General features: G+C 49.9%; 2 protein-coding genes across 2 annotated transcripts; both read right to left on the reverse strand.

The window, feature by feature from the left end:
• Positions 1 to 7677: 7677 nt before the first annotated feature.
• PFICI_06636 (uncharacterized protein) lies at positions 7678 to 8499 on the reverse strand (the record flags this gene model as incomplete). The annotated part of the gene is made up of 2 exons (XM_007835217.1): positions 7678 to 8372; positions 8442 to 8499. The coding sequence occupies 2 exons, from the start codon at positions 8497 to 8499 to the stop codon at positions 7678 to 7680; spliced, it is 753 nt and encodes a 250-aa protein (XP_007833408.1).
• A 3363-nt stretch (positions 8500 to 11862) lies between these two features.
• Positions 11863 to 12639, reverse strand: PFICI_06637 (uncharacterized protein; the record flags this gene model as incomplete). Its single annotated transcript, XM_007835218.1, has 2 exons — positions 11863 to 12477; positions 12589 to 12639. The coding sequence occupies 2 exons, from the start codon at positions 12637 to 12639 to the stop codon at positions 11863 to 11865; spliced, it is 666 nt and encodes a 221-aa protein (XP_007833409.1).
• Positions 12640 to 12786: the final 147 nt, after the last annotated feature.

The raw sequence follows: 12786 nt of genomic DNA on the forward strand, positions 1-12786 counted from the left end.
TGGTGCCACAGCGACATATCACCATGGCATGCTCTGTTGACTGCAGAGCTTACATTGGCGTCTTTGACTAGCATTGGTTGGGATATTCAGAGATCATGATTGTAAAACTCGGTCCAAGGCCGATCACCCAAAATCCGGTTACCTTGTCACAGCCTGGATGTACCAACAGGACACACAATGTACATTGGAGCAACTGCTACTTACCGCCCACTACGTGCTACCTCGGCCTGATGAGACGCCATCTATATACATAGTCCATCCGTCCATGCCCCGTCTGCGCGTCAATCGCGCTTGGCGTTTTCATTCACGAGAAGACAGTCGCGGCGCACTTGATTGGCCAGACTACATGTCCTGGAACCTCAAACCAGGGCCGTCTTGTCCTTATGTGGCCGCTGGTGGTGATGGTAACATGTGTTCTGATGCAATATTGACAGCATCGATACTATCTGTTTTGCTACACTACGTACGGCCCGACCCACTATGACCATCCATTCGATAGGCCATGACCAAGTCGCCGGGCAATATCAATATTATTGAACCACGGGACGCTTTGGACAACAGCCATTCCTATTCCTGGTGCTTCTTACAGGAAAGGGAGAACCGGTGTACCGTGAACGGCTGGGACCTTGACGCCTTTGATTGACAATGAACATGAACAAATTGTCATTCAAAACCAATTCCCTTGGGTTGACTGAGTTGTCTGTCCCTTGTGTTACGTTTTCGCTCTGCTGGGTCTGAGAAGGGGTCTAGGCTATAAGTCACTGCAACTGCTGGCTGGCGGGCGACGGACTGTATGTACCATGGTTCGCCCATTGATGGGCGCACAGCGCACCTCCAGAAGTGAGGACCAGTCAACCCAAGAACCGAGACACAGCAAGAGAGGAAAGAAAAACCAAAAGGCTAGGGCGTATGCGCAATTGTAAAAACGACCTCGTTTCTTTTTCTCGTAGCTTGAATGCTTGGTAGCCAAGGGACATGGTCACATCGGGCGCACTGCCCAACCGCCCCGTGGGTAGAGTTCGGCGGGTTGGTATTTACACTTTTCTCCCTAACAGAGGTAAACCATAATTCAACTCTCTTAGCACCTCTCTCAAAAAAAGAACAACTGAATCGTTTTCAGGTCGCCGTCCACTGGGAGGTTTCAGTCATTTGACTAACACTATTTTAAGACTATGCGAAACTCGAACTGACTCTTGAATTCATACATACCTATACCGCCCTATAGTGAACTACAACATTGCAATCATCTGACCATCCATCTCAAACACAATGGCATCCTCCCAAGCTACAAACGCGCTCTTGCCGCCTGAAAGTTGGGCTGGATTGCCAAGAAAATCTCATTTCCTCAACGGGTGGGAGACGTCCAGTATACACAAGAAAGGTCAATTATACACCATATGTATGAACAACAAAGACGGGTTGAACTTTTGCGTCGCACATGGAACCCGAAATATGATATATGATATTACCCTCACCGGTCAGTTGCCTGTCGTGCTTGCTTGCTTACATACCTGCTTGCCGGATGTGACCGCGGGGGCTATTATTATTATCATTACTCGTCTGGCGCCGGAGGCGGGGGAGAGGATGCTCGGGAAGCGAGTGCATGTTGCAGCTTGTGTACTTCTTTTCTTGGGCTGTGCAGTCGGTTGTGGTCACGAGATCGTGGGGGCGGACCTGTCATGCTACACATACATAGGCTGGCCTTTGAAGGGAAAAAAGAAAAAAGAAAAAGATGACGATATGTCCTGCACCGTACGTACAGCCACATATGCACGCCCGGTTCTTCTTTCCGAAGGTACATACTTCATAATTACTACACTATATAGTCCGCGGGGCGCGGGAAGGAGAAGGGAGAAAAAAACAATTCAAGACATGCAGGGTATTTTGGGGGGAAAAGGGAGAGAGGGGTCGCAACGGAAGGCAGTCATCCGCCATTCCGTGGGGAGAGGCAATCCGATGAGATCTCACTCAAACGTGGCATGTTTGGTTGCTTTCTGCTCAGGCAGGCTGACAGGCTGTGCGTGCACGAAGAAAGAGAGGCAGAATACCATTGCAGCCTCAAGTGAGACTGCCGCAAGAATAACATTGGTAGGACGGAAACGCTTGCTGGCTGCCGTGCCGTCGTCGGAATATACCCACCTGGTCCCCCCAATGTACAGTACATCACATGGTGTCAAGTGGCTTTGCTCACGACTGCAAGGAATCATAACACCGGATACATAAGAATTACCAATCCGAGCCTTGTTTGGTATCGTTCAAGATGCAGAACCAGAACTAGTGGCTTACGGACGCCCTTGATCGTCGTGGGGAAAGGGAGAATACGATGTATGCGATGTATACGATGTTTACGAAGTTGGCGAAGCACCCAAACTCCAGGTGTGTCTATCTTGCCAAGCACAATTCATCAATGCTTCCGTGACCATGACATGTTGATGCTAGGATGTAGTCAACATGTATCTGTAGGAGCGATCATGACCTTCTTCCGCGACAGTGAGAGTACAGGCAATATTGAGAAGAACAAATCTCGCAACGTCTTTTTTTTTTTTTTTTTTTTTTTTTTGATAACGACGCGATGCTCCACACAAAGCGCGCTTACTGCAGTGCGCACGTGGGATAATATGCGCATGTTTAATAATCATTCCATGTTGTCTAATTCTTTTTCTGCTTAGCCCTCCCGCCTATGGGAATCAGCGTCACATATGTGACAACTCAGTGAGTATTAGTTGGGGCTCTGGTGCAATGTTATTTGCGGAATTTGGCCGCGAAACCAAGGAGAAAAAAAAAAAAGCAGAGCTGCCAAGTAATTGGGCGTTGCCTTACAGTATAGCGCAGACGGGGTCCTCCTGAAGCCCTTGCCTTGCTGCGTATTTCATTCTTCTTATTGGCTCATCTGTAAATGTGCTGCGTGCGCTACGCCTATAGCGAGAGACAGCCCGCGGGACGCCTGCATTAGCGGCAGATCATCCCTATACTTTCGTGATCGTTCACGACCAGCCACGACGGCGTGATCGTGCATATAGTGCTTTAATCTCATTCCGCCCTTCTTGCCCCTGTATGCTAGCACAGCTCACTACTCGAGAATATCATACACACTCAAAGGGCTCAAGCAACTCCTGCATAGAGATCTCATGATGATCTGGATAGTTCTTTTCATTTAGACCTTTAGGGCTACCAACATATTCTAGCATCATAATCGGGGTATTCCATTGGCAGTAAAGGTTCCGTGCAGGACAAGTCTCTGGGGGGTAACCAACTCGTCCAAGTGCTAAGAAGGCCCGTCTAGTATAGTTCTCATCATCCATGGATATGAACAGCGGCATTATATTGGTGATTGTCTTGTGTAACCAGGAGACCCTCTTATGCTGCAACATCTAACGAAGATCTTTCCAGATTCTGTCTCTGTATTGCTTTATAGTATCATATGTTTTTAACTCGTGTACTAATTCAAATTCTTTGACCTTTTTTCTTCGGCCTAGTCCATTTATTATTGCGCAAAGTGCCAAAGTACAGACACTCATGGCATTTGGATGGTGATGGTACTTTACAGGGATCAGTTGTAACTTACACGTGTGATTGTACCGAACGTGCGCGGGGCCTATCAGGCCGGGCCGGGGCGTATGGGCCCCGTCACCGCCGGCTTCTTGTGTAAATGGTGATGCGCAAGAGGGATCAAAAACAACGGAGATGAACTAAATCCAAAGGGCCGAGCGGGACTGAGACTGTGGCGCCTGCTATAGCCCAGACTTGTTGGTAAAAACTCCGTATGTATTACATTAGTATCACGGACGATACTATAATCAATGCTTAAAAAGGTCTTGCTTGCCGTCTTATCCTAGTGTATAAGCAGAGTCGCAGGGGGCCTTTTCAGCCGAATTGTTCATCTTGCTAGTGCTTACCCTTTTTGGAAGAGTCAAAGTGGTCATTAGGCAAAAAGGGGGAAGAGAATAAAACAAAACCAGAGTCTACTTTTAGCTGGTTTGATCTAGTATCATAAATGTTTGACATTTGAATGGGCGCCCTGGCGGCTGGTGTGATGGGCAATATCTCTGCACCCAAGAGAAAGGAGCTGTACCCATAAAGATCGACTGATCTGACTTATCTTCCTTGTCTAGGGCCGAATGGGACCCGAATTGTCTTTTCTTCAGATTGTCTACGGGGCGCGCAAAACGGGGCCCTTTCGGTAATATGACGGCCGTAACGCTGCATGCCCACTTCCACGCGCCCACGCTACACGATTGAGCCACCGACAATGGACCCTTCGGAACTGACTCGGGGACTTTGTGTGCTTTGTGCGCCTTGGTTCTGCGGTGCTTCCTCTGCGTCAGCTGACTCGGCACCGTCCCTGTTGGCGGCGCCGGCGGGGCATCCTTCCATCGGGGCCTATTCTGCTTTTTGCCTCTCCGTCGGTCGGGCGGGGAGCAGACCAAAGCGGGTGAGACAAGGCGGAGATATGCGATAACGATGACATTCTTTTTTGACTCCCCAGCCAGTGAGTGTGGCGTTTGTATATTGAGACTGTGAGAATCAACAATGGTGCATCTCTGTTCGTTCCTGCGCACTATACTCTATTTCTGTTATTCCAGTCGCTTTAAGCTCAAGTCACTATTCCCCCCCAACCTTCCTTTGGACAGGAATTTATCCTTATAATTTTCCCAAAGTCATTAGAGTAATACTTGATTAACAAGGTGCCATCATTAATAGAGTTAGACCTAGTTGGGACCACTCTCGCGTGACGATCTGACATGCGTAAAGCCAGAAAAATGCCATTTATTTCATCTCGATCCTCAACCGAGACGCGTATGCCTCGGGACGTTTTGCCCAAACTCTACATCTCGCTGTTGATACCCCAGACTACAGGGCACATCGTGACATTACCCAGAGTCACAAGGGTGAGTCTTCAATACAGGAGTAAAAGCTCCCAATCCCTTGCTGGTTTCCCCCCAAAGGTACTTGTCAGGCATGTCTGCTAGCTTGCCACGCGGGATTTGAAAGGAAAAGCCTTGTGCCTATTCACCCGTCCATGCTCGGCTACTTAGATCCATGGTTGGCCGACTTACGAGGAGGAATTGCCTGAAGTAGTAATCGCGTAGGTGACGGCTTTTGAACTCTATATTCCTGGACCATGACTAAATTGAATCCCATCCCTGAGGCACGTAACAAGCGGACGGGCTACATAGTACAGGCACCTCCATGCTATGTAAATCGCATGTATATCACACATCTTGGCCCATATCCACTCCGGTGGGATCTTCTGTGAGCACAAACTTTAATAGATTAGATGGGCCATCTGGATATAATTCATAAGCAGGATAAAGCAGAACAGAGTTTCGGAGGGCAACGTCATCGCATTCCTGAACGTTTCGGGAGACAGGCAGGGCATCAAATTCTGTGCGGATGCCGAGGTACCTTGGGCAAGTAGCTAGGCTAGGCTAGGCTAGGCTACGTACCCCCACCAAACCACCCAGAACCAGAACAACAAGCATACATATACCCACCCACCACCTTGGCCAGCTTCCCTGTACTCTTCCAAGCGGTTTCCACCCCCTAGGTACATTACCTATCCAGCTGCTAGGTACCTAGCCTAGCCCTCTATAAATTGTGCTGGGGTCTCTCAACAGGGTGTGGACCGCATGGCGAAACTTTAATTTTATAGTGGGTTCCAATCTGCGATCCATCCATCCCACGAGGCGGACAAATCGCACATTTCGTCAAGAAAACTCCGCCAATTCGTTTTAAGTTTTTGTACGCGACGGAAATATCTATGTATAGTAGCTGAAGAGCTATTGTAGATTGGGGGGTTTACTTCCGCTTTAGGGCAATGCAAGCGAATTACAATGACAATGCAAAACAAGCGAGAGTTAATGAAGAAGAAGAAGAAACAAAAGACACTTTTGACGGTCAATTGTTGTTGTTTCGCGCATTCCGATAATGGTGATGATGGTGACCATATATTTTGTCTTCATGGCGATTCTCGTCATGGGTCTGAGTAATGAAGCTACTAGCCATTGAAGCAAACACAATACAAGACAATATAGTAAAGTCGGTGAAGAGTTTGTGAGAGGACTCATGATGCCAAAACCCTCGGCTTGGATCAAATTGATAAAAATATACTCTAAGTTAAGGCATATCCCGCGAGTGCAGATGAATCACCTGCTTCGTGTCTAGCCGCAACGTAAAATAGGGAATTGGTTGGACGTGAGAGCTTCTCGAGGCGCTTCTGATCAAGCGTAGCCACGTTACCGGGTGAGCAGGTACATACATAGGCAGATGTGATTTAGCTGTTGTTGATGGCCGGAAGGGGCGGGCTGAACTGCACATCCAGTCGCCCAGAGCTGAAAGAAAAAGTTGGTTAAAGTTCAGCATCTGACTGCTTCAGAGTTTGTTTCCCATCTTCAATCAAAGTTTCATCCCTCTCTTTTTCTCGCGCGCGCGCGCGCGTGTTGCATATCTCCGAGTGCGTGTGTATGGACATCGGGGATTGAATACATACTCATTCTCCAATTACCCTTTTCAGTACACCCGTTCGACCGAAGACGACAGGCATCCTCATTCGCATCCTCGTATCAACTTGTCAGTGTCATCAGTTCCCACCTACTATTGCTACAGCCTATCTTATTGCCATACCATCCATCAGCAGCAGCAACCCTACCATTGACCGCATTAGGCAGACCCTCCGACAAAGTTCAAACTTCATCCCGCGCATATAAAGTTTTTCTATTGGAACTTTGCGCCCGCGAGGTTTTAAGAACGCGGGCGCGCCAATCCTTAACACTTTTGCGTCCTTTTTAAAGTTCAACTCCAGCTTGGGTGGGAACTGCGCGCGTGTCACATTACCCACGTCTGTTTGTCAACGTTGCTTCTCGTCGGGCAGCTTGAAGCGACAACTGGCTGCTGATGCTGCTCACCATTCCTTTGCTGAACCACTACTCGCATACATCCTGTTTGAGCAGTGGTGGGCGGGTCGAAACTTTACTTTGCCCTGTCTTCGTTGCATGCGGCAATTCACCCGGCAAAGGGGGACTTGTCCATGAGGGAGGGTCTTGGTGCTGCGATCCAAGCGATCAAAGTCGGATGTACTGGGTACTTGCTATGGTTGACGGAAGGCGCATGCGCGTCTCAAACGTTGAACTACTCAGCCTGGTGTAAGTTTCGTGCTTGGGGCGCAAAACAATGCGAGGCTGCATAGCCGCCGATGATTGTCCGCCTAAGCAAGTTGATGCCAGAGGAAGACATGGTCTTGGCCGAGCGACGTGGTCGAGAACATGGACCCCGTTGGGTTGACTCCGCAGCCTTGCCTTGTCGGGGTTGCTTTTGACTCAACAGCAAGACATGCGGACCGCACGTGAAGAACACGCGGTCGGCGGTCAGCCGTTGAACGTCTATCGCCACACAGATCGGGTTGTAGATGGATCTGCAAAAAAATGGCATCAGGGCCGTTAGACTGCCGAGCCATATTGTGCCGCTTTGCGGCTCTTCGGCGCCGCCATCACAGATAAGTTGTTTTGCACGCCGACTAAAATGTGGCTCCAGTGAATAAAAAAATCAAAGCACCAGTAAAGATGACTTGTACTTCACTGTCTACAGTAGTCTCGTCCTCGATCATGATGCGGGTATATCGTCGCTCCACTAACAGGTCCTCTTCCTCCATCCAAGGCAGGTCTCCACGCATTCATTACTTCAACTCCGCTGTGCTTGCTGCAGATAACCCTTTGCATCAGCTTGTGCAATGGCAGCATACCATATTTTGGCCATCTTCTTATACCCCGCGTCCACTGGGTGCGTTCCGTCAGAACTGATGTCGGCAAGCGTGGGACCGTCCGATCCCTGCATATCAGCCCATATTATAGGCTTTCCGTAGGATTGCAAGGCGCTGACCAAGGTCTGGTACTGCGAATTGATCTGCTTGGCACGCGAATCCGTGCCACTGTCTCCATTTCTTAGGAGGCCGGAAAGGATGACGGTCGCCCGGGGGGATTGCGTGTAGATATCCCCCAGCATATTCTTCATCCGCTGCCCGGCATTGGAGATGTCTTTATCTTGGATGGCATCATTGGTTCCGGCATTGATCAGAACCAGATTGGGCTTATAGTTGGACGTGTCAATGTTCGACTTGTCATGCACCTCGTCGATAACGTAGCCTGGCCATCCGGAGTTGTCATTGTCCCTCATAGTCCCATTGGGGTTGCTTCCGACCATGTCTACTCGGTTGCCATTGTATACGATAGCGTCCCGGAGGTATTTTCGAAATCCGTTGCCATCACTGGAAGCTACACCATGTACGATGGATGCACCCAACGGCTCGATCCGCAGAAAGATACCACCTGCGAAGGAATCCCTCGTTGGGTAATAGGCTGGTCCTCCTAAGGGAGTACCTGTACAATATCAGCGTCTTGTCCAGGTATTAGTCGCCTGGGCGAGGCGACAAGTCCAAGAGCTATTACCTGACACGCTCGTGAGAGAAACTGCGCATAGCGCCAGGCATGTCGTGAGAGGAAACATGCCGACCTTCTTTTACAGAGAATATCGTACTGATAAGACCAGTGTCTGCTGCTATGGAATGCGTCTGAGGTTGGGCTGATGAGACAGTGACAGGGCAACTCGCGACCCCTTTCTTTATAACCACCAGAACCGGAACAAGACAAGAGATCACCCGTCCATCAAGAGTGGTAGGGGTTGATGAGCTTTTCTACACCACCAGACCGCGCTCATGTTGTCTTACGTTGCTTGCTGGGCATGCGCCTGCTCTCCCTTTCCGCTTGGGTGGACGATTCAAGTGCTCGTCACTGATTTGTCCCCTCCTTTCATTCATGAGCTACTACTTTAGATGGCCGGCTAATGTGAGGTTGGTGAGTAAGCATAACATTCCTTTTTTTGTCTCTTTTTAGTCTAAATGCATGCCAGATGCTAGGCCAAAGCGCACGCCGTCGTCACATACTCATACCTCTATCGATGACTTGCAGATCACCCCGCAAGATGATGAGGCTCAGAATGGCAAGGTCTGCCGTCGATCCGAATCTCGTGTCGACGTTTTGTTTTGCGTGCAGCCATGGCGCAGCATAGCAACCGCTATGTGGGCGGTCGTGCCGTGCACGCATACATACTTTGCACTCGCTTGTATGCAGCATGCTTATTTGGCGTATGCATGCTCTGGATGGCTCAAACTCTGGAAGAGGGGTTGGGAATCCAGAGGGAGGTTATCTTCTAGCATCCATTTCCTCACTGGCGGGATATGATGCTTGTCGAAATGACATCAAGTGATTTATAGTATGATCACTTGGTTCAAGAAATTGCTACCAATTACGAGTCCATTTGTGCACTATGGATATATATGATCGGGTATGTGTCGGGTATTGAGATCATGTGGGCAGGCTGTCATAATACCCCCCGTGGGGTTACAGTGCATTTCCGGCAATTACCGGCAGCTACTGTACTTAAAACCAGGCTGTTGGTGTCCGGCACTGGGGACGGGAGGGTACGTTGCAAGTGTATGCAAGCCGAGCACAGGTGATGTCTGTGAATGGGCTCGCTTCGTTCTCACCTTCAGCTCCTCTAGATACGTCGGCCATGTGGATTTCATACTGAATCACAGTTCTTTAGGGCCGGAAAACGGTGTCCGACGACATATTCCACCTACCTACTTCATGTCGACCAACCTGCCTGATTTATGTACAAGTAAAATTGAACAGAGCTTTACTGCGTGGAGGGGCCTTGATAAGTGAGCCGCAACACATTCAAAAGCCAGCAACTCTAAGAGCCTGAGAGTGGAACGCTCGCGATCGATTTGTCTGCGGATATGCTTCAACTACCCACACACTGTAGACAAAAAGAGGGAGCTCCAACTGCGCGTAGATATTCTTCAGATTCCTCAATCTAGGAATGAAAAGCTTAACTATAATAAGTGGCGCAAGTGTTTGAGGCATTGATTTTTTTGCATGATCAATTGAGCAAGAATCGGGGAACATGTTTACAAAACCACATCAGATCAAGTGATCGATCTGTCGAATCCAGGTAGATAGCACGCGACTCATAAAGCGACGACATTGTCCATATCCTCGATTTCAAGTGCCGTATCCCATCCAATGAGCGAGCCATCTCGTCGTCGGATCGTTCCGCCGCGGCCCGTGTCTCACGGATATGGCTGTCAGCAAGCGGTCCAAAATCTCACTCACCCTCCCGATCTCCCATCGAGCCAAGCATCCATGCGGATGGTGCCAAGGCGTGAATTCCTCCGGGGAGTACGCATGAGTGAGTACGGTAGTTACGGACCGGTATGTGCCGGGAGGGTGCGGTCATTCGTCGGCAGGCTCCATATCGCATGTAGCAGCAGCATGTGAACAAGTCTCTTTTCGCGATATGACCCGGGATATTGCTTGATTTTAAGGTCATATATCCCACCCAGAAGCATCAGGTCGCAACCAACCTTGTATGGTCGGCAAAGCCACAGGTCCGAGTCGTCCTTTTGTTAAGATGCGCCTGCAGTCATTCCCAAAGCGCGACATGTCATGAATCAAGAAGAGTTTCGTCTGGATCCTCATCCCAATGTACGGGTCACGTTGTGAAATATCTTTCGGCCGAAAGATATAAAAAGGGCTGCCCCATGAGACATACCAAATAGTTGGTAGAGATTATTACCACATTTGTCCAAGGTGGAATCGAGCATCTCCTTCCTTCTCCAGTCCTATCCTCCATGTGTGTTATACTCTTTTATCACATGGAAAATCGTCATCTCTGTCCGAATTACTTTAGACTTCGAGCTCCTCGCCTCGATCATCATTGTAATCTGACTGCTTATAACGAGACCACGGGAGCGAATGAAGAAGAGAGCGGAATGCTCACATAAGAGTGACAGAATTTCACCAGACTCTTGAAAGGATGGACCAATATGTGGAGGCACTGACTGTAGCCTCATCAATTGGGTGCTAATGTATCGACACCCTTCGCGACCGAGTCTGCACGATTCAAGGACTTTCACCCAGCTCCTAGCTATAACGTGAAATGATTCATCACCTTTGAACAGTTGTATTCTTGCGGTTGATCAAGAGCTGTACTCAAGTCCAACAAAACTGGTAAATCTACGTTCGCCCGGATTCCGCACGATAAGAACATATTTTTGGATCCAAGCTCAGTGGTTTCTCTACCTGTGCTAGACAGAGAAGTATTGGCAGACCTTCATGCGGTTACTCAGGATGATGGCGTCAAGACCAAAGGTCAAAAGAGCGAGTTCTTAATCACTCAGTGCTACTGAGTAAATAGAGGCCGCGACGAACAGTGTTTAGTAGCCTGGTAACTCTTCCCGTTCCTTCAGATTGAACTTTCGGCTTTCAATTCCTATAGAAAGAAGTTATGGCTAGGTTGGGAGTGCAGCACGAGATGATTGATCAAGTGACAATATTCCCAACACATTGTCATGGAAGATTCAGCACTTGCGCGTCTCATTTCTGGAATACGGGCCCCGTCAACTATTTTCTGGAGAGTTTTCTTGTGTTTGGCCCCTTACTTGGGTCGCACCTTTGTAGATTGATAGGGTCGTCTTTAGCAAGTCGTCTATATTACTTGTCAGTTGAGATCGGGAAAGCCAGTAATACCATTCCTGGCCTGACGCTGCGTCTCTGTGGTTTTTTTTCCCCCCCGTTGTCTTCTGTTGAGGATCCTCAAAACGCCCAACTCCATGCCATATAAAAATTCAAGTTCTCCCACGCCATGTCGGAAATGCTTATAACCCATCCACCCAGCTCGTGAGATTCACCTTTACCAGCCCGATGCTACTTCGTGCGCGTATACGTGCGTCTGCCAGATTGTTCGCGCCCCTTGCCATCTCCCGTCACGCTCTCTTGTCTCGGGGTTTCGAAGGGACTAAATCAATCACAACGTGTTGACGCTACCAGGCACCCAGACGTCACCGATCCTCCTCATCTCCTCGGCAAACTTGCGACTCGTGATGCGCTTCGTTCCGACATCGGTCGCGTCGTCGGGGTCGTAGAAGGGATTCTGGAGCAGGCGCACATACGCCGTCTGCATGGCCCGAAAGACGACCTTGAGCTCGCCTTCCCTCAGCCCGACGCCAGAGCCCCCCGCGGTCCCGTAGGAAGACGAACCGGCGCCGGCGCCTGCCCCTCCTCCACCACCACCTCCCATCCCCGCACCACCACCGGAGGGCGACGACAGCGATGACGTCTTGAGACCCTTGCCGACCAGCGAGTCCAGAGACCTCCCTCGCATGTCGACGACGGCGACAAACTTGACGCCCGTGTTGGTCTCCCAGCCGTAGGCAGCCAGGCGGTCGTCGACGGCGTGCAGGAGGCCAAAGTCGCCGCTCAGCAGCGTGCCCGAGACCGAGGCGTGCCGCGCCCGCGAGGAAAATATGTCGAGTGTGCTGGACAGAAGGAGCGAGAACTGCAGCGGCGTACGCAGGGGGACGGCTTGGCCGGTCGCTGCGTCTCGCGACGTTGGGAAGAGTGTCGTGTGGAGGGGGTTGTTCTGTTGGTGGCCGCGATCCCACGCCCCGAGTCAGCCCATTGCCCGAGCAGGAAAGAAGAGCAGTGCAGACACCTCCCAGGTAGAGAACGGATGTAAAGGACAAAAACTCACGTTGCGCCCTATGACGCCTAAACAGGCGATCGACGGTATCGAGGTTGCCATTGCGACGACAAAGCTTGTGGTTTTGCGAACAGTGTATCCTGTTCCTGGTGGAGGTTTGCCAAAGCAATGTTGGACTGGGTTGGAGCTGCGTGCGCATCAGCAGTGCTGAGCTAGCTATGAAAGTCTGCCCCACTACGGAGTGGTACA

Source organism: Pestalotiopsis fici (genome assembly GCF_000516985.1).
Source record: "Pestalotiopsis fici W106-1 unplaced genomic scaffold PFICI_Scf_4, whole genome shotgun sequence".
NCBI classification, from domain to species: domain Eukaryota; kingdom Fungi; phylum Ascomycota; class Sordariomycetes; order Amphisphaeriales; family Sporocadaceae; genus Pestalotiopsis; species Pestalotiopsis fici.